Below are 20,785 nucleotides of genomic sequence, written 5' to 3'. Positions count from 1 at the left end.
CTTTCAAGAATATAATATACATATTATCAATTTAATATTATGGAAAACATCTGATCTCCTTCATATAGTAGGGATATGCTGTCAGAAGCTTTAAAAAGCACTTATTGTATTTTTTATACCCGTACTCAAAAAGAGTTAAGGGGTATATTAGATTTATGGCAAAAGTGGATGTGTGCAACGCACACTCTGCCCTGTGCAATGCGCGACCTTTGCGGGGAAGATGTAGAATGTAGATGTATTTCTGTCAGTCTTCAAAAGGTATTTAAAAAAAAAAACAAAAAAGGAGAGGAAATATTGGTTTTTCCAGGGGTTTTTTTTATTGCATTTGAAGCTTGGCTATTGGACTACTCTTGGGGATCTTGCCTTCGTTTTAGTCCTCACGATAATTGACTGAAGACAAGCGGGATCGAAGGCGACGAGTGTTTGGTGGTGGTGGTGGTGTTGGCTCGATGGAGCGCTTGCTCCGATTACGCGTATTCATCGAAACCTGTGTATTTGTCACAATCTGTAAATCCTCCAATGTGATGATTGTGCGATTGGCACTTTTTGCAATGGCCTGGGCCTCACGGAGTTTATTTCGTGCCTCATCTGTAACAGGGTGGTGCTAGATCTAGATCGGTTTCTATCGCTTTCACTAACGGATCACTTACCGACAGGCATAGCAAAAAGAGCGCTGGTTAGCTCGTGGTTTGGCCACATCTCCTTCCAATCCAAAACTCCGTCGCAAAGGTTGCAAATCCGGCTGTAATAATTTTCGAAACTATCCATTTTACAATCACAAAATTCAGACGAACGAGCACTGACTTTTGATATTACTTCGGAATGAAATAAAAACGACAGGAAACTAGATTTTTCAAATTTTCAAATCTATGCACATACGATATTAGGAACAGTCTAAACATCTTAGTGTTTTCTCTCAAAAATGGTTGAAATAGGAACTCCAAAGTTTGGTTATAAAGCCAATATATGTACATCATGGAAAAGTAGAGTCGCGTCCATAGAAGCGACTCACACGTTCCTTCTCGTTTTATTTTTGTATTTAGTTATTAATGTGGTTTTCCATTACATTTTCTCTTTATGAAACTGCTTAACTGCTAATAAAGATCCCATGAAATGATTTAAAAATATTCATTATAACTATGATCCGATGATCTTTCTCTTTCAATGTCCACTTCAAAGAGGTGAGTCCCTGTATAGTGGTCAAGGACTGCCCATTCTCTGAGGTTTGAATAAAGATATCCCAGTTTCAGTTCTACAACAATATCTTTCATTTTCGGACCCGGCTTTGCTTTTTGTCTCCCAGCTATCCGCCCCATACTTACATACCTTTTCGGCACTTTTTTAAGTGGGTCGTTGAAGCCATTCAGGACCTTGGCCACACCCAGCAATTAGAAGGGGCCCAACCTGGTCGGTCTTTCAGCCGCTACGATCTGTTGCAATCTTTTTTTTTTTATTCTTTAAGTGTGCAAAACTGTCGCACATAAATTTTAATTAACTTTATTTTTAATTGTTTCAAATTTACGAGGGGAGGGGAAGAGGCAAGGACATCTTCTGCTGCTTGTGATGCTTCTTCCGCTGCGTCTTTTGTGGGCAGCGAGGCAAATGACAAACGAACAAACCCAGAAATGCAATCATCTTGGGTTTGGGTAGCGTAGGGTAGGACACGGCACCGAAACACACACTCGACTAGGACCGCGATGCAGGGATCGGCGAGCCCGAGGATCCCTTTTTCCCTGCCTGTGGGACTCTCAATTTTTGCTCTAAATTATTTGCCATAATTTCAGCCCGTTCCCTGCGCCCCTTCCTCTTCCCCTTGGGCCGTGCAATTTCTTTAATTTTTTTTTTTTGCTTCTCTTTTTGCCCACTTCCCCCTCCCCCTCCTAGCATACGTTGGGAAAGGCATGCGGCACGTCACTCAGGCCGCATCCTTTCCTCTCCTTTCCTTTTCTCCGCTGCTCGCATTGTCGTAATTTACTTCTGCTTGTTGGATGCTGCTGCCGCTGCTGCTGCTGCTCCTGCTGCTGCTGCTGATGTCGCTTTTGCAGCAGACAATCTCCCGTTGTGTGTGTGCTCTTCATTATGGCATCCATTGTCTTGTCTGGTGCGCTCGCACTACTCGCACTCGCTCTCGCTCGCTCTCTTCTGCTGCTGCTGGCTGTCGTCTTGCTTTTGCTCATCATTTGGCTTGCTCTCCTTCTGCTTCTCCATCTCCTGCGCTCTTTATTTTTTCAGGGTCACATCAAGTCTGAGTCGCTCGCTCTTCCACTTCCACTTCCACTTCCCCCTCCTCATCCGCATCCTTCGTCTGCCGCTCCTGTGGGCTACAATGGGCAATTTCAGCACAGAATTGCGTTCGTTTGAAAATTGTCTCGTATTTGACAGTTGACAGTTGGTCGACTTTTGAGTTGGAAAGTTATGAGCGTAAACATGGCAATGGTCGGGTCCGTTATTGCCATTATCCTTTATGTACCCATGCTGCACACAGTTCTGCCAACTCATGGCGGTGCAAGCAACCTCTCGTCCCCCCCCTGGGAACGAGACGAGACTGCCGTAGGCGTTAGAGTGTTATGGGATACGCTCGGATGAGATCATTTCTGGCGAAAAAATAGATCACAAAAAAAAGTTATGAAATCAATTAATCATTTTTTGTGGGTTCCGTTCCATATGATAATACAATTTTACCATTTTTCCATGGTCCCCACAAATCCGTTAATGAACTCCTGTCATTTCATTCTCCCGATCTTTGGCAATTGGACAGGCTGCCGCAGGCGCTCACGTCAGGATTATATTTCTGGCAAAAAGGCAAAAAAGTTTTGCAATCAATAAATCATATTTTTGGAAAATCAAAACCATTTTTGGTTTCCGTTTGCTCATGCTAATATGTACGTGTTCTATTTCCCATAATCTTCACACACATCGCTTAATGAAGTCCTGAACATTTCACTTACACATTTTCCATTTCCCCTTTTTTTTTTTTGCCTATGCAAAACGCAAACAAAGCCGCGCGACACACATTTGATACACTTTGGGCCTTTTTGAATAATTTTTCTTTTTTTTTTGTTGTTTTGTTGGCGGCGGCGGCGCAGCAAATCAAATGTCAATAAATTTCGCACACAATGCAAAGTAGAAACGCATTAATCACATGCAACAACAGTGTGCTGCAGGATCAGAGGAGCGCTAAAGGGCTGCATGCGAATAAATATGCAAAGGTGAGAGAGCGAGCGAGCGAGCGAGCTAGCGAGAGGAGAGTGTGGCATGGCGTGGCGTGGATTTGAGTGAGCGAGCGAGCCAGGCAGCGAACCAGAGTGAGAGAATCGCCAGGTTTATGCCCCATTGAGCATTGCCATTGCCATTGCTCAATGCAAATGCAAATCGCTCATGAAAGGCAAAGAGTGAAAGTCAAGTGGCTCTTCGTGGACGCGCCAGAGTAAGGGCGAAGGGCGAGTAAACACGAGAGAAAGACCAGCCTCGGGGCCGAAGCTCTTGATACCCTTACAGATGGTATTCACACGAAATGCAACAGACTAAAGTTTGGTTGGGCTATCTAAGGAAATATCTTCTTATTTGCGGAATAAATAGCTGATGCAGACAGAAGACAGAATGACGCGGATACCTGCTGCCCTGTACGCATCCAGCCAAATTCATAACTGCCTTAGCAAGGGTATAGAAATGCATGCGCATTGCTCTGCTCTCCTGCAGTTAATTTGCATAGCGATCGTGACTTCGGGCAGTCCTCGGCTGGCTCTCATCAGGCCCCTTGTGTTCTTGTGCCCGTTAATTAAGCGTAAAATCGTCGCACACCAAAAAAGCGACAACAAAAAGCCGACGAAAATTCAAATTAAATTTGAGTGGTTTTTGTGCATTTCTTTTCATGTAGATGAACTCGTATGCTCAAAAACCGCAGAAAATGCCAGGATTATGGTAATTTTGCCAGCGAAACGGAGCGGATCGGATCGGAGAGAACGAAGACAGTTCGGGACAACGTTCGGCCACGCCTTGTTAGGAAAGGATGCTCGTTAAATCAAATTAATCAACACGTTAGGCCGGAGGCGACCGGGGGTTGGGGGGATCCCTAAGCATCGATCGGCTTCGATCATTTTTGGTCGAAAAACTCTCTCAAAAACCCATTTAATCCCTTTGTGCGGCTATGTAAACAGCAATAACTCAACGGCACAGAAAAACCAACGGAGAAATCCTCGCGCCAAAGGAACGCACGAGACGCAACGCAGAACGAACGGAGAAAAGAGGCAGAAAGTAAACCAAAATGGGATTTCGCAGGGGAGCAAAGAAAAGAGTTGAAAAGTTGAGAAATTTGCAGCGGTTTCAGCCCGGGGCTAGATGCGACGGGGCAATTAATTAACTAACCCTTGCAGCCTTTGTGTTGCAGGCACAATGCCGATCGAAAGATAGTCGAAGCAGAGCAAACAAAGAGAGCAAAGGATAAGCAATGAAAAGCAAACAACTTTCACCGCAAAAAAAAGAGTCGAAGGAAACGTGCGAAATATACGATCCTCGCTAGGATCGTTGCAATCTTTCAGCAATATATCTCCGAGAAAGATCGCAAATAAAGAGATCAGTGAGGGGACAGAGGCAAGCGAAGAAATGCCCGAGGAAAGTGGTTTTTCTCCTGGCGGGCTGGCTGCGTCTAGATCTAGACCCAGATCCAACGCTAGGATAACCTCCATTGGTCACGGATACTTTGAGTGATCGCTGAACCGATCGATGAACGAGATCTGAACGTTGCCTGTCCGCTCTGATGATCCCTCACATGACTGTGCCCATCACTTGAAGATCACTTCCATCTCACTTGAAGATCCCTTGAAGATCACTTAGCGATCACTTCACTGGCGGTTCGGTGGCGCTTAAGAACCCGCAGGTCGGAAGCGTTTCTCCAGCCCCGCTCAAGTAGACTAGGTCCAACAGCTGGTCAAAGGTCACACATGTGGGCAGTTATCGCTGATCTGTCATCAATAATTTAGATCTGTTTATTATTTCCATATTCATATTTGGTCGGCTCTCCTTGAATCGATCTAAAAACTGATCTGGTTCTTCTCCTACGAAAGCAGACCACTCGATTTGGGATCAGGTCTGTGTAGACGTGGGAAACAATTGGTTTTTACTTTACTCTTCACTTTTACTCTATGAATCCATGAGGTTTATAAAGCTGAAAACTCTTTTGCTTGATGGTAAGATTTAAATTTATATGCGCACCAAAGAATAACAATTGATTAAATTAAATTACGAGTATTTGAAATAGTTCTAGTACTTAGATGCGAGTCTTAAGATCAATAAAGCGATTAATATTCAGTTGAGCGTTCTTTTTGGCAGACCTTATTTATTTATGGAGCATATCCAAGTATGGCTGGGATACCAGAAGAGATTTCATTCTTCGGTTTTAATTTAACTTGTACGCCGTTGCTGTGGGAAACTGTTATGTTTTATGTCAAGCAAAGTCGAAGGCCCTCGAAAGCACTGAATCTTTTTACTTAAACCAAAGTTATCTTTTTGAGTGAGGGACTTTTGGTGCAGTGCAGCTCCGCTGTCAGGAGCCTTGAACCTTCGCTCGCAGCGTTTGTAACGTTTTCTAGCGTTTTCTAACGTTTCCTCCCGGAAGTGGCGAGCATTTTCAATTATGGAAAAACGTGAGTACACTCGCACAACTGTCATTTGCGGCCGCTAAAGAGCCGCAATTAATAGCTGATGTGAGACAAGTGGCAAGGAGGAAGGCAGGAGCTGCCCCAGTCGCAGGAAGTTGTTCAATCTACGTTCTGTTTGGGACGGCATCGTCCGGGCCTGGCTAATTAACCTGGCCTGGCTGCTCCTGGGCCCTGGGATACTGGCACCCTGCGACCCTGGACAAGTGGCGAAAGGGCCTGTTGCTGAAGCTCTCGCGACCCTCGGTGACATTCAAATGAGGGCAGGGGAAGGAAACGATAACTTCCTTGAGCGCGGGGGAAATAAAAGCAAATTTAATAACTGAACGATGTCTGATAGGGATCTAGACGTCATTTCGGGACTGCTGAACCGCACCAGGAACAGGAGCTGCCTAAGGTGTTGGTTGGATGGCATGCCAGGGAATAGCAATCCCAACATTTTGGGAGTGTAGAAACCAATGCCAAAGGAGCTGAAGCAGCGCAGACAGTGAGACAGAGAGCCAGATAGAACACTGCCAAAGAGAGAGGCAGAGAGTGTGAGTCCTTGGCCCGGCAGGGTGCGCTTGCGCAACAACCCCTAAGGACGCGCGAGGGGTATAAAACGCAGCCCTCGCCCCGTACCGCTTCAGTTTGTCAGCGAGAGCCGTCGAGAACAGTCGACAGAGATCTAGGATCGCAGCAGTATCTTTTTTTTTGCCCGAACCCACGAATCAACGAGCCCAACCATGCTGAAGTGGACCGCCTCGGCCCAGCGACTGAACGAGCTGCCCGCAGCGGAGGAGATCCAGCAGCCCAGCCAGACCAGGAGACTGCAGCGACGGCAGCGGCGTGAGCGGAGGGCCACGATAGCCAACAAGGAGAACGTAATGGATGTGGGCTACACCTCCACCCCGGTGCCGGCGGTGATGCGGCTGAGGAACAGTCCTCTGGTCCTGGCCCCGCTCAGCGATATACGGAACGTGACGCCGGAGCAGCGCTCCGCCTCGCCCCATCTGCGCCAGCAGCAGCAATACCAGCGGGTGCAGAGCGTCCACTATGCCAGCACCCTGCCACGCTACGCGGAGGAGTACTCCCCCAATGCGGCGGCACTGCTGCTGCCCAGCGGCCAGCACCTGGCCATGCGGGGACTGGCGCCCCTGGATCCATTCCTGGAGCAGCCCCGCTACATTTCGGCAGCAGGGAACAAGCAGCAGCAGCAGCAGCAGCTGAAGAAGCGCAAACTGGAGGCGGACTTTGTGGCCACCATGGAGGTGCCACCGGCAGCAGTCCAGCCAGCTCCCCAGCGGCCCATCACACCGCAGCCGCCATCCTCCGACCAGCTGGGTGACCAGACCCTGGACAAGCTAATCGACGCCATCCTGGACTCCGCCTGCAAGGCCGATCCAAGCGCCAAGAAAAAGCCCCGCCGCTCCACCTTCAATCTGCGGCGCCGCACCCTGGTCAAGCAGCAGCTGGAGTCGGACTGCGCCGTGATGCTGTCGCCCTCCTACGCCGCTGGCGACGATCCGGCCAGCGATCTGAGCTTCGGCACCCTACCGCTGCCGTTCAGTCAGCCCCTGACACTGGTCCCCACCCCGGAGCCAGCCTCGCCAGTGACGAAGCTGCCACACCACGTGCTCCTCCAGATGCCCACACCCACACCCACGCCCACGCCCACGCCCGCTCCAACACCCGTTCCCGCTCGTGTCCAGCCAGCCACTCTGGGAGACAACACCTTCTGCCTGGAGACGCCAGTGCGGAGGCTGAAGCGCGGCAGGGAGCCACAGCCGGCGGCTTTGGTGGCCAAGGAGTCGCCGCTGAAGCGCTACAAGGTCGATGAGCGCAACTATTTCGAGGTGGGCCTGGCCCTGCCCTCATCCATATATGTCTAAGAACCTGAGTAAGAGAGAGAGAGAGAGAGAAAAGGAGAAACGGAAGCAAGAAACGAGAGAAAACGAGAGAAAACGAGAGAGCCGACGCTGACAAACGGGGGAAAAACGCTTAACCACGACGCTTATCTAGTTCCTAAGCCTAAACTAAGTCTCATTCCTGTACATACATATTGCCCAATTATTTTATTCTCCTCCTAGGTAATTTATTCCCATACAATTTTTTTTTGCACGCTGCTGTTATGTAGTTTTTGTATTCAAACCTTTTTTTTCATTATTTAATTTTAAACAAATATTTATTATCGTCTTTTAATATGTACAAAAGATTTTTTTTCTTCTAAATAAATTACAATTTTATTACACAAATTTATTGTTGGATTAATGTGGGATTTTTGGATTCAGATAGGGCTATTTATGATTTATTTATTTTAAAATAGATTTTATTTGTTGGAGGATAAGATTTCGCTTATTGTTAGCATCTTTTAGGAACCTATTTCTTTGCTGAGATAATTTTCAGCAGTTCAGGCAGGGCACTGTATGAGCAGACAGAAATCATCCAGTAAATTCGATAAGTGGCCTGACATCAGTCCAGCTCTGTTCTATTCGAGATATTCGAAATATTCCACACAATGGTATGGCGTAAGTAAGCAAATCCAAGCTTTAAGACTGGGATCAATCTATGTCTAAGTCTAAGTCTGGTACAAAACTGTGCTAAAGTCCCATATTTACGCAGTTGCCTGACCAACCGATTGGCTTTGCTTGTGCTGGAGACCCAAACAAACAACAGCGAGGAGCGTTCCCAGATCGATGATCAAAGAGCAGGTACAGGTATATGTATACGGCCAGCAGGGATAATGCGGATCAGCGCGGTCTGGGCTCAACGCCCCCGTAGAGAGCGGCAGCAGCGGCACCAGCTGTCCAAATTCCCTTGTTTGCAGCCTCATAGTAGCTCGTGCGGCAGGCCAGGCGACACACCAGACAGGGGACAAACAAGACAGAGAGAGAGAGACTGCAAGGAGCACATCCACAGTCTTATCCACATGACACTTGTTAACACTTTGACGCCCTCGCACACGTTTTTGGCACTGTAACTCGATTTGAGTGCGGATCGGACCGACGATCCGGTCCGATCCGGTCCGGTCCGGTCCAGGGTTAGGTAGAGGCCTCTGGAAGCCGCTTAATCCGCCGCTGGTGTAACAACCTGTGCCCATGACCTGTCATCGGCTCGAGCATTCTTGTGGGTTTGCCCCTAATTTGTAGACCATTTAGACTGCGATACGTGCCAGCGACGGGCCACGATACAAAGATAATTGAATTACATTTTATTGTTCATATTCTCAGCTCCCCCTCATCACCGTTTCCCATTTAACATTTTCCATTTTCCATTTCCCGGTAACCTGTACCGTTTCCCGTTTCCCTGGCTGCCTGCTGCCTGCTGCTGGTTGCACTTGCTCTACGTTCTATTCCGATCCGATCCTATCCTATCCGATCCGCTCCGTTGCCAGCTGTGCTCACCCGCATCGTTAAACCAATTTTCTAATGTCGCTGGCGGGCCACACCCCTTTCGGGTAACCCTTGCCCGATGTTGGCCCAGAGATGAGACGAATTTACATTTCTTGGCCGTGACAAGAGTCATGTTTCCGTCTTCGCCTTCGCCCTCGCCTCCGTTTCCTTTATTGCTCTACGCCTCTTCAATTTCCAGACCCAGCTCATTTCTTCCTTCCTTTGTTGCCGGCCTCTGCGTGTCATTTGGTTAATCGATAAAAATTTAATTAATTGCTTGTAAAAGTGATAAAAAAGAAACAAAAAATGCCGAATGAGTTGGGGCAAAATATGTACTGCAATGCACTCAATCGACAGCCGATTCTGTGAGGCGCTCTCTGTGTTTGCGGTTCGCCCATCTGCCACTCCCTCGCGCCCTCCAGAGCCACAGAACGTCTCAGAGTCTCCGAGTCTCAGCCTCCTCGGGCTCACCCTCAGCGCATTCAATCCAACTCCTTCATTATGCAGTTAGTTAATCAACAGCTGGCCGCAAAGAGGAAGTGGCTGAAAAGGATTCGCGAGCTCCGGCTCGACTCGGCACGGCTCGGCACGGCTCGGGGGCAGGACCAGATTTCGCCAGATGCCAAAACGCATTTGCGATCTCGTTTCTCGTTTTCATTTTCATCTTCAACTTCTGTTTTCTTTTTTGCTCTGGTTTGCCGTTTGCCGTTTGCTGATTGACAAACAAGACGCTGGCAGTGCCGTGCCTACGGCGAAATGAATGGGAAGGCAAGGCACCTTTTTCGCCTCCATCCCGCCACGATTCGAGGAGGAGAATCTGCCACAATTGGCACTGGCCGCGGGGCAAGACAAGCAGCAGCAGCAGCCAGAGCTAGAGAAAAAGTGAGAGCACACAGCAAGCTGCAAAATCTCCATCTCCATCTACATATCCGGTGCTCTACGGTGCTCTACGGTGCTCTACGGTGCTCTGCTCTCCAACTGACTCTGCTTACCCCTTACCTTGGCGGACAAAGCTGATGATGCACGTAAGCCGGCTTAGGAGTACGTATCCCGGGTATCCCGGGCATCACCGGTATCCCGCGCATCCTCGCCTTGTCCTGGACTGTCAGTGAGTGTGTTCCAATAATTGCCAAATATTATGCAAACAATGGGCATCCAAATCGGAACGAAATCCCCTTTTGGGCGAGGCGCCGCGTGTGGCAGCATCAGCATCAGCCTCAGCCTCGAATCTCGCCAGCACACCATTAATATTTAAATCCCCCCGCGAACATTCCATTCCTCGCCGAACGGGAACGGGGGTAGGGCGCGGATCCGGATCCGGATCCTGCCCTTGCCTCGGCATCGGCCTCGGCATCAGCATAATTATAATTCATTTTCCAGCGAGGTAGCTGAAATCTGTTAATGATAAACAAATTTTCCACTGCAATCTGTACACAGTGGATAAAAAAAAAATCAAAATCAGTAAAGCAACTGAAAGGGTTGTTGCAACACTCTGTTGCAACGCTGCGTGTTGCTGTTGCCGCAGGCGGTTTTGTTGCAAAAAAAAAAAAAAACCGAACTGAACAGAACAGAACTGAAATGAAATGAATTTTTGCAAGTCTGTTAATTAGCTTAGCGATGGGATCGAATGGAATGCATTCCCCCTGGAGTGGGATGGGATGGGATGGCTGGGATCGATGGGATGAGAGATCGCATATGATGAAGTGGGCACTCGAGATGGATCGGTGGCCGCCTCGGTGTGAAAGTCAAAAGTGCACCTCTGATGATGATTGTGGGGTGATCACCATGCTGCTGCTGCTGCTGCTGCTGCTGCTGCTGCTGCTGCTGCTGCTGCTGCTGATGATGATGAGTGGGCAGTCGCTGGCTCAGATGACTCGGCCTTTTGGCAGGGTGCGGCGACAGTTGGTCCGCGTGGCAGCCGGCCACGTGTACGGGTACGGGTACAGGCACAGGGGCACGTGCCGCATGCTGCCCCGACTATGCCGCAGGTCACAGGAGGAAGTCATGCAAATTTTTTTTGCCAGAATGGCAGGGGTTAGCACTGCCAGTGCCAGCAACAGTCAGTATATGGTGCAGCCTGCACTTTAACTAATGATGCAACTATTCTTTCGGGCGGAGAGTGGCAGCAAGCAAGGAAGCTTTCGGAGTCGTGTTCAACCCGCTGTAACATGGTTACAAGGCATCCATTCCCATCCATCTGGATGTCGCTGCAAGTTGGTACGTGCTCTGGCACGTTGCATGATCCAAAGGGGGTGACTGGCTGCGCATGCGACAAACAATGAAAAACTAGAACAGAACGCGGGCTACCATCGGGCACCGCACCGCACCGATACCCTTACAGTCGCGTTCTTTTGGCAGCTTTCTTTGCTTGATGTAGTCATCTGATTTGGATCAAATTTGGAATATTTATTAGATAATTCAATGCAGAATGGAGGATCTGAGCAAGGTTTATGCCATATATATTCATCATTTGGGATCTATCAGTGCTTACACGAAGCTATATCCATATATAGACAATGGACAACACAATACCCTCTCTTTAAGGGTATCAGAAAGTGTGGAATAATATGTATACATGGAGTGGAAAGAATGAAACGCTTCCGGGCGATTACACGCGTGCCACCACCCCACCCCACCACACCCCACCACACCCCTCCCCAGCCATGCCCTAACTACATATTTGGGTGAAAATTTACATTTTTTTGTTGTGTGTTCCAGTTGTCGGTTCTGGCTTATGAAAAACAAATATGAGCGAGAGTCGAATCGGGTCGAGTGCAGCAGGCGGCAACCGCGGAAAGTGGAAAAGTTGGACAGGGTAAGGGGGTAAGGGAAAGGGGAAAGGGGGGAAAATGAAAAGGCAACCAGAAAGGCATTAGGAAAGTAGCTCTCTTTTTTGTTCCACCAAACAGCAAACCAAACGTGCACCGTGCACCATGCACCACCACTCTACCTCTCCTTTTGGTCTCCTGGTGTTTGTTGTTGCTGCGCAGTGAAGTGAACAAGCGGCGCGATGTTCGCAGCTTAAACGTTTTGTAAATCGCTGACATTTGCCTGTCACTTTGTCAGTTTGACAGCCGGCGTGGCATTCGCCTGGCCAGGGGATGCTTCTGCGTCCATTGGGCGGAGCAGCACACGAGAGGGGGAGGGCAGGCGTGGCAGGCGACATTTTTTAACGGTCCTACGCTGCCAGCGAACGTGTCCCGTCCCACGTCCATCCATTCCGCTGATTGACATAATTCGCACTTGACTTGCTGCGCCGGCGCGCATTAAGTGAGCAAACCAGAGCGCACGAGCAGCGAAGAGCAGGAGAGAGCATAGTAAAGGATGTCAATAGCCCACGTACAGGACCACGACGACATGGAGCAGAAGTGGGCCCAGAGCAGAGAACAGGCTATGCAAAGTATGTGAAGAATATCTTGGCATCCAGCAAACGAACAACTACTCGTCCTGGATATTTATTCTGGAGCATGGCTATGCAGACCACAAGTACACAAGTATTTCCATGGAATATTATTTTTTCTGCCATGCAGCTATTATTGGAATAGCAACCGCCACAATCGACTCAGCATATCATTTTCAACAATCCAACAATGTTTCTTCACGGCTCAGCCAAAGTCTAGTGATCAAATAACTTTATCCTGTAACTTCCAAACTGCCAGAGCAGTGATGCATTTCCAACAGAAAGCCTCTTCTTTTGTTGCTCTTCTAGCAATTTTAAATTTAAATTTTAAATTCAATTAATAATATTAATATAATATATTATTAATAATATCAACGTAATGCCAATTCCCCACGAAGAGTATTCATTCGGAAATGTACTATTGAAATGGGAGAACCCATGGAATCTACCGGAATAAAATGTCGGAATAATATTTTAGAAAGTGCCAGTTGAATGTGTTGCGACCGAGTAAATATTATCAAAATTTGTTCAGTGTAGCAGTCATAGCGGGGAATGAAAATGATATGAATCTGTCCTGAAACGGGATCGGCATCGGCATCGGCATCAGCATCGCCGTCGCTGCTGAGCTGCGCTAATCGTCTGATGAAGCCAAAGCACATTTATTTATTTATTCATTTTTTTCCACGCACGGTAACATTTTTCTGTTGCACCGTGTACAGTGGGTGACGTGGGCATTTTTACAGGCACAATTTGAACAAATTTATGATTATCATAGCATAAATAATAAAAATATTAATTAAATATTAAAAAAAAAAATCAAAGACTAAGAAAGTTTGTAATTGGAACACAGCTTAATAAAATTACGCTGAGGACCATAGCATTCTCACTGACTCTGACTTCTTCCTGCTGAATTTTCGGAATTTCTGAATTTTTTTCCAATAAATTGCTTAAACGTCAGCATTGTTATTCCCTAGTCCGAAGAGGCATTCCGCTTGTGAGCTTTCGTTGCCACCACCAAACATTACAGGGTAATCAGCAGACAGTTGCCTGCGTGGCCCACTGTGCCACAATGTAGTTGGATCGAGGCACTGGCAGGATGACGTTGCGCCTGGGCCTGCGCCTGCGCCCCGCTCTAGCAGCGTGCCGGGGGTGAAAGCAATTTTCGGCGTTAAGCTGCAACGGGCAGGGATGGGGTGGTAGATGGAGCATGGGAAGGGGTGGCGACGGCGATGGCCCGGGGGTAATGCAGATTTCTATCTGATGGGCAAACAAAAACCGCAGTGGGTGCCAGTGCCACCACCCCGGAAACCCATGACTCGGGACTCGGTGCTCGGTACTCGGTACTCGGGGACCACATTCACTTCCACTTCCACTTGGCTCGCGTTCTGGTTCGCGTTCTCGTATTTGTATGCGAGTCGTGCAACGTCATTGGCAAAACAAAAGCCGATGTCGTTTATGTTAATTTATGTGCTATTAAAAGCGGCGCGGGGCACTTAACTCGTCATTGCCCCGGGCCTAATGCCCGGACCTGGCGGCCACGGCGTAGCGCTTATGATTGGGCGCACGTGACGCAACTGGACGTTGAAGGATCTGCCGCAGCCATGGCAAAACCCACTCTAAATGAAGTTCATTACTTAACTTGCAGCCTTAAGGCTGAGTAGCTATGCAGAAGGTATTGAAAGGAGTCAACTAATATGGGAGATCGAAAAGTCGAATAAGATTAGTTCACGCACTCAGTTCAGTATTCAAATACGAGTATACCACAGCCATTGATAGCAGGGGATTATCCAATTGTGACACTTTACGAATGAACATTCAATTGGCACTAGCAATTAAATCAAAATTTACTCAGATAATGCAGAGAATGAGTTACTGAATCATTTTAACCAAGGCAAATGCATACTTTTCAAAGAGCTATCGTAGTACCCAGAAGTTTCATATTCGATTAGGATAAAGATAGCTTTGGGTATGCATATGTGCAGAGCATAAATCTTCAATTTTTCGAATGTATTCCATCCTTATACTGCTCAATTTGTAGTCTTTAGTTCAACTATTATTTAAAGCACTCAACTGAGTTTAGTTACCCACAAAATGGTGGCCCATAGTTAACCAATAGAAATGAATGACAGCAGAGCAAACTAGCTGCGACCTCCACGGACTTCTTTGTGGCTTGTCGAGTGGCTAATGGCAGTAAAAGGCATTGTAGTTGCCCCATTCGATTGCCATTCGATTGGCCAGGCTGTCAGCTTTGGTATATGGCGCCGCTAATGAGGAATCGAGATTGATTTAGCCACCGCGACAAATTAAACGGCGCTCGGCTAATGAGGAAACCCTAAAAATCGCTGTAAAAAGTGATGGTAAATGCAAAAGGAAAACTGTTGAAAGGCCGCACGCACACACAGGGGCGCAACGCAACAAAAACGATTTTTCTTACATTGGAAATTAAAAACAACAAAGAGAGCACACAAAAAAATGTATCAAAAAGGCACCAAAAAAAAAAAAAAAATAGAATAGATTTTGTGTTGTTTTTTCTTTCGCTTTTGTTGGGTGCCGTGCCGCCGCTGTTGGGTGTGTGAATCACAACCACAGTAAACCCCTTGCTAAACTTGCATTTGTGGAGGGTTTGTTTTTCCTTTCTTCGCAAGACAAACAATGCATTTTTCCCATTTTTTTTGGGTGAATTTTTTTTGCGGATTCGCACAAAGAAAGCGAAAAGTGGCAAATGAAGCGTTGATAAAATGCTCAAGTCACGTCATTTAGAAAGTCCATAAGGATTTAAAGAAGCGAAATTCGATCATAGATCATCTGATCCCGTAACATATAGCATATCCCAGCGGATCCCATCTTTGGGCAGAGAAAGCAGCTGTGGGCTCTGATCTTCTGCTAATTGCTGTCAGAAAGTTCCTAAGCGATGTAATAAATGTGCGCGGAGTTATTTATAAGAATTTAATGAGAGAGTTTCCATACAAAGGTATTGAATGGAGCTCGAAAGGAAGAATTTTAAAATCGTTTATTGGACTTAAGTTATTCCTTGATTTTTCTATAACTGAGCTATGGAACTACATAAGGCTAAAACAATACGAGTAATAATAATACACTCTAGTACACTCTCCCTCTCTTGCCTCAACTGCAGTTGATGGTTGCTGCTTCATCCAGATCCCACCTCCATATCGATTCGTGGCGTTGATCTCTTTCCCGATGGAAAGATGAACAAATTTCCTTGGATTGCTTAACAATCGATTAATTGGCTATTATTTGGTGTTGGTCCACTACAGATGAGATACGCTGTGGCCCTGATCTGCCAACCGAGCCCATAGATCATCTCGGGGACAGCAGCTGCTGGTGATCGGATCGTCGTGGGTTAGGGGTTTGAGCAGGGCAGGGGCACGGGCACGGGCTCCGGTTCTGTACCAAACTAATTGCATTGAGTGGACAGTCAACGCCCAGTTCTGGGCCTAACTTTTGGGCTTACCGGCTATCGGTGCTAATCTAAAACGTTTCCCCGTCCCCTTCGCCGTCCCCGTCCGCGTTATAGTTTTCTTTTTTTTTTGTTTTCTGGGTACGGGGAACTGAAACTGGGCCGTTGGTCCGAGCGTGTGTGTGGGCATTCAACAAAACAAACGTTGGGCTGACCACGTGCCCAGGGCGAGGTGGAGGTGGTGCGGCTGGAGAGCTACATGCTGGTACAGTGACCGCAACAATGGTCGCGTTTAATTACAGTTATTGTCGCACCCTTCGCCTCTCATTTGCATTTACCGGCCCGGCCAACCTTGGGCACGTGGTACACCACCGCGTACTCGAGTGCGGGTGAGGGTGAGGGTGCGCACTGTGGTACATACTGGCAGAGTAATGCATATGTCACCTTGTGCCGGGCCTTGCCTTGAGCGTGTATTAGTGGGCCGCGCAAGTAGGCCGAGTAATTAGCATAATAGTTGAAGCTAAGTCCAGTGGGCATGGGGCTGGGGCTGGGGCAAGGAGCGGCGGCTTCAGTTGAAGCGGAGACAATTGCATTGCCCGTTCTTTGGAAAGTGTGCGGGCGCCGGTCCGCAACCGCGACAGCGACAGCGACCGTTTCATTTAATTTCTCTGAGCAGCCAGCAATGAAATTTATGTAAATTAAATTAAAACTAAAGGAAAACTTCTTCAACAAGCGGAACCAAGAAGCAGCCGCGACATATGGCCACCTACCAGCAACCACCTACCAGCAACCAGCGACAATTGTGCGGATGAGTTACAGCCACATAAATTTCAAGCAGCTCCGACTGTCAGCGCCCACAGTGTGCCACTGTTGCCACAGAACGGAACAGAACGGAACAGAACCCTTCCTCTAACCAACTGGGCGACACTTAAGATAAAGATCGGTACGGCGACCAACTGACACGCCCTCAGGCCAATGCCCAAGGCCCAAGGCCAACGCTTTGACAGCTTAAAGTGATCGCTGGCAGGCGCGTATCTATGGAATTAGGTGGCATATAAACACTGATCTTTGATTCCACAACGATGCGAATGGTGCCGAAACAACATCACGGCATGCACATAAATTAGCAGCTAACTAAATATCCCGGATAATGGGAATGATTCTACAGTCGGTAGTAACTCCATCTTGCAGTCTTACGTGCGATTGCGGTATCTTTCTCCATCTACAAATGAAGCACTAATCTGAAACGAATTTAAAATTATGTTTGATGCTGGATATTTATTCCTAGAGAAGAATCGGACAACATTTTTCGAATTTTTTTGCATAGATAGGCATCGTCATGTTTTCTAGATTCCATGTGCCAAGATCGAATCGCGTTAAAGTCGAAAAGTTACGCTCTGTTCAAATGAATTCCCGATGATCACGGACCAGGCGAACACACGCTGATTTTTCCCGTATTGACATGCCTCTGCATTCATTGAGAACCCACAACAAATAGGAGCATAAGGTAGCATTTATAAGGTGGCAAACTGCGATGTCTGCTTATCTGTTACGATCGGCGATCCCTGCGGCGTCTGCTGTTGCCACCTGAAACCCTTTTTCCATGTCCAGCCGCGCAGCAACTGAGCAACTGGATGAGCAACGTGATGATCATTGCCTCTGATCATTGGCTATTTAGGACTGACTGTGGATGAGGCCATAGCTCTACTATGTATCATCTGATCATATCGATTGGGATATCGACATTTATGGCGCATAAATTTCCCCTAACTTTCTCTCGCAGTGGCTCTGGCTCTGGCCAGGCCAATTAAGTGCAACGAATCGGGCCAGGATTCGTCACAGGCTGACATGGATTGCCAAAATTTAAATACGGAACGTCTCATCTCCTGTGCATCGCTTGGGGAGGGAGAGAATGTGACGTGGGACAGGGAATAGGGAATAGGGCATACAGGACAGACAGCAGACAGGCAACAGGGGACAGGGGTGGCTGATCTGATCCGATATGATCTGGCTGGCTGACTGGCTGGCTGACTGCCCCTGAGTGTCATCAAAACAATGTTTGCCAGCTAGTTTATGAGCTGCGCCTCATTTCTCATCTCATCTCTTTTCAATTTTGCATTTTGCATGTTACCTTTCGCCTTTCCCATTTTCCGTTTGCATTTCCATTTCCATTTCGTATTCCACATTTTGCCAGTTTTTCGTTTACCTTTTTTCAATTTCACATTAATTTCTTTTCAATGCGCCGCCGCTTCCATCCGCATCCCCATCCCCATCCCATCAACATTGCCATCGGCATGCCAATCCTCATTTCATTTCATTACCAATCCCAAATCCCAATAGCAATCACTGGGAGAATTATGCAAAAATATTGACCGCAGCGAAATGTCCACAAAAAAGTGGGAAAATGCCATAAAAAGATAGACAACAATGTTTGCCCAAGCAGGAGGGCTGCTGGGGTAGGGGCTAGGGCTAGGGCTAGGGCAGGGGTATGGATGGGGTCATAAAAAAACTAGAAGAAAAACCAACAAACCTATTTCCTTGGTCAAGCGCAACGACAGGGGGTCGAAGTTGATGGCATCTCGGGGTGTTCTGTTTGCTCAAGAATGAGATTACCAAGCTTGGGTTGGGTTGGGCTGATCTTCGGCTGATCTCCAGCTGAATTGGTTCTTCACGATCAGCGGGGCACCTCCATTCAGTGTACTAATGAATGGGAGATGTGATTAGAGATCCTCTATACAAAGTACACGTGATCTCTGCTGAATTTATAGAATAAACCGAGATGCAATAGGATACAAGAAGTTCGGTTCATGGAAGATTCATGGAAGATTCTCGAATATCACAAATGGCCGATCTTCAGTCGAATCAAAATAGCCCCACTCTACGCTCAAGAAGGTTAATGAGAGATCACTTCAGTCAAAGATCGGTTTGCATATTAAGCAACCCAACACACAATTACCATCCCACACTTTCGTTCCAGGGTTAATGAATGATCATCACAAACGATCGATCAAAGGATGCAGATGGAAGTGTCCGATCTGTCGATCTGTCGATCGATCTGCCACCTACGAGCATCGCTTAATGACTCATTTAAGCACCTTTGGTCAGTCGCAGCTTGAACCAACCACAGCCAGGGTCTGCCTGCTGCCCGGTAATCATTCAAATGAAGTGTTCTCTGCCATGATCTCTGCCCGTTGCCTTGCTGTCTCTATACCGGGGGCGAGTTGTCAACGAGCACTAATTAGAATGTCAGGCGACTGAGTAGACCCTGGACAGCTACTACCCACAATCCGGGTAAAGCAATCCGCACAGGAACGGAACCCACACCAAACCAAACCAAACCACACCACCGCCACCGAGGAAAGAGGAGAGAGGAGAGAGAGACGCGTTCCCTGCTTGACGGATTGATGGGAATGATTAATGATGTGGCCAGTGTGGCATCGCGTGACAAGTTTGTTAGTAAATTGAACACACATCATGGATGCGGTTTGTGCCGCCCTTGCAGCTTGCTGCTGACACCTTTCCCTGACACGATTCCGATACCGATTCCGATTCCGTTGCCTCATCATTAATCTTTGCAGCATTGTCAACCGGACGACTGTACTTTGATCCGATGTGGCCAGAATTAACTCTGGCAGCAGCGGCAGCAGCAGCAGTGAAAGACTCCTAAGATTCGCTGCTGAATTGCCGATGATTTCCCACGGCGATCGGCGACTCTTAAATCGTTTTTAATGAAGTTGTCATAAACTGGACGAGATAGCCACAGAATCGTCATAATGCAGAAGGAACGTCAAAGGAGCGCCCTGAAATGGACTGGCCTGGCCTGTCCTGGCCTGGCCTGGCCATCGTTATCCCAAAGATCAGCGGTGCGTGAATTTCCAGGACACGATCCTGATCACCGACCGACCGTCGCTGACCACAAGAACAAACAGATTTTAATGCGAAATCAAAGGGAAATTTATTGGAGAGAGCAGATCATTGTTCTCCGACTCGAATCGACCCTCACGACGTTTGCATATCGCGAGCGACGCTCCCCCCACTCTACCTTTCCCCCCCCCCCTTTCCCAATCAACCTCAAAGATTAATGAGATTTCCCACCGAGTTCTGCAATTTCCTATGGGTAAAATACACACACACAGATATGTATATTTTTTTATGTTTCTATTCCATCTCTTTATCTTGCTTCTTTTTGGGGTTCTTTGCTGCGTTTTTTTTTTGTTGTTTGTTTGTCTGTGTGGATTTTTTATGGCTCGTTTAGTGATTGGTAAACAGGGCGCTGTCTCGTAATTTACATGAAATTACTTCATTTGTCGGGGCCTGGCCGTGGGCCGTATGTACCCCGAACCTCGGAACCTCGAATGGTCTCCTTGATTTGGGTGTCTTGCGGCCGCCGTGTCAGGTCGAGCAAACAAATCGTGAGAATGCAAATCAGTCAGGGTCTGATCGTCTTCCATCAAAGTCAGTTCGAGATCGGAGCCTCAACTAATCAGCGATCGTTCGAACTGGGGCAGTTCAGTGTGGTCTTCGATCGGCTCTTTCTTGTGAGTAGGGAGCAAGGGAGTAGCGAGCAGGGAGGAGAAAGTAGTGGAAGCAGCTGCTGACCAATGGACACGCTCGCAATTAGCCATGAAATTTTCCATCTTGCAAGGACCGCCGCTGTCTTTGTCCTTTGGCGCTGGACAGTGAAAAATCCATATCCATGTGCAAAATAATTCATTCTTGAATTTGCGAGTATAACCAGGTTATGAGTTATGAATGGATGGTCCGTGGGCTTGGGTCCGGTCCGGTCCAGTCCGGTCCAGGCACTCTCTGCTACTCGTACTACGAGAAGAACACTAATTTAGTTCAACTAAATCGATTTGATAGGCTGCTGCACGACTCTATTTCCTATCAGTGATCTACAGCACTGAAAAAGATCATTGAAAAGAATCCGTGGATAATTTTG

General features: G+C 47.5%; 1 protein-coding gene across 1 annotated transcript; it reads left to right on the top strand.

The window, feature by feature from the left end:
• The first annotated feature begins 6,367 nt into the window (after positions 1-6,367).
• LOC111071711 lies at positions 6,368-7,525 on the top strand. Its single transcript, XM_022363192.2, has one exon. The coding sequence runs from the start codon at positions 6,380-6,382 to the stop codon at positions 7,523-7,525; it is 1,146 nt and encodes a 381-aa protein (XP_022218884.2). The 5' UTR covers positions 6,368-6,379.
• The last annotated feature ends 13,260 nt before the right edge of the window (positions 7,526-20,785 follow it).

The sequence above is a fragment of the Drosophila obscura genome, unplaced genomic scaffold (assembly GCF_018151105.1).
Source record: "Drosophila obscura isolate BZ-5 IFL unplaced genomic scaffold, ASM1815110v1 contig_185, whole genome shotgun sequence".
Taxonomy (NCBI): Eukaryota; Metazoa; Arthropoda; class Insecta; order Diptera; family Drosophilidae; genus Drosophila; species Drosophila obscura.
Note: the sequence above shows the minus strand (reverse complement) of the source record. Positions and strands in the feature narration are given on the sequence as shown.

Coding starts and splice junctions, on each gene's coding strand:
- LOC111071711 (XM_022363192.2), top strand. CDS start 6,380: ATGCTGAAGTGGACCGCCTCGGCCCAGCGACTGAACGAGCTGCCCGCA.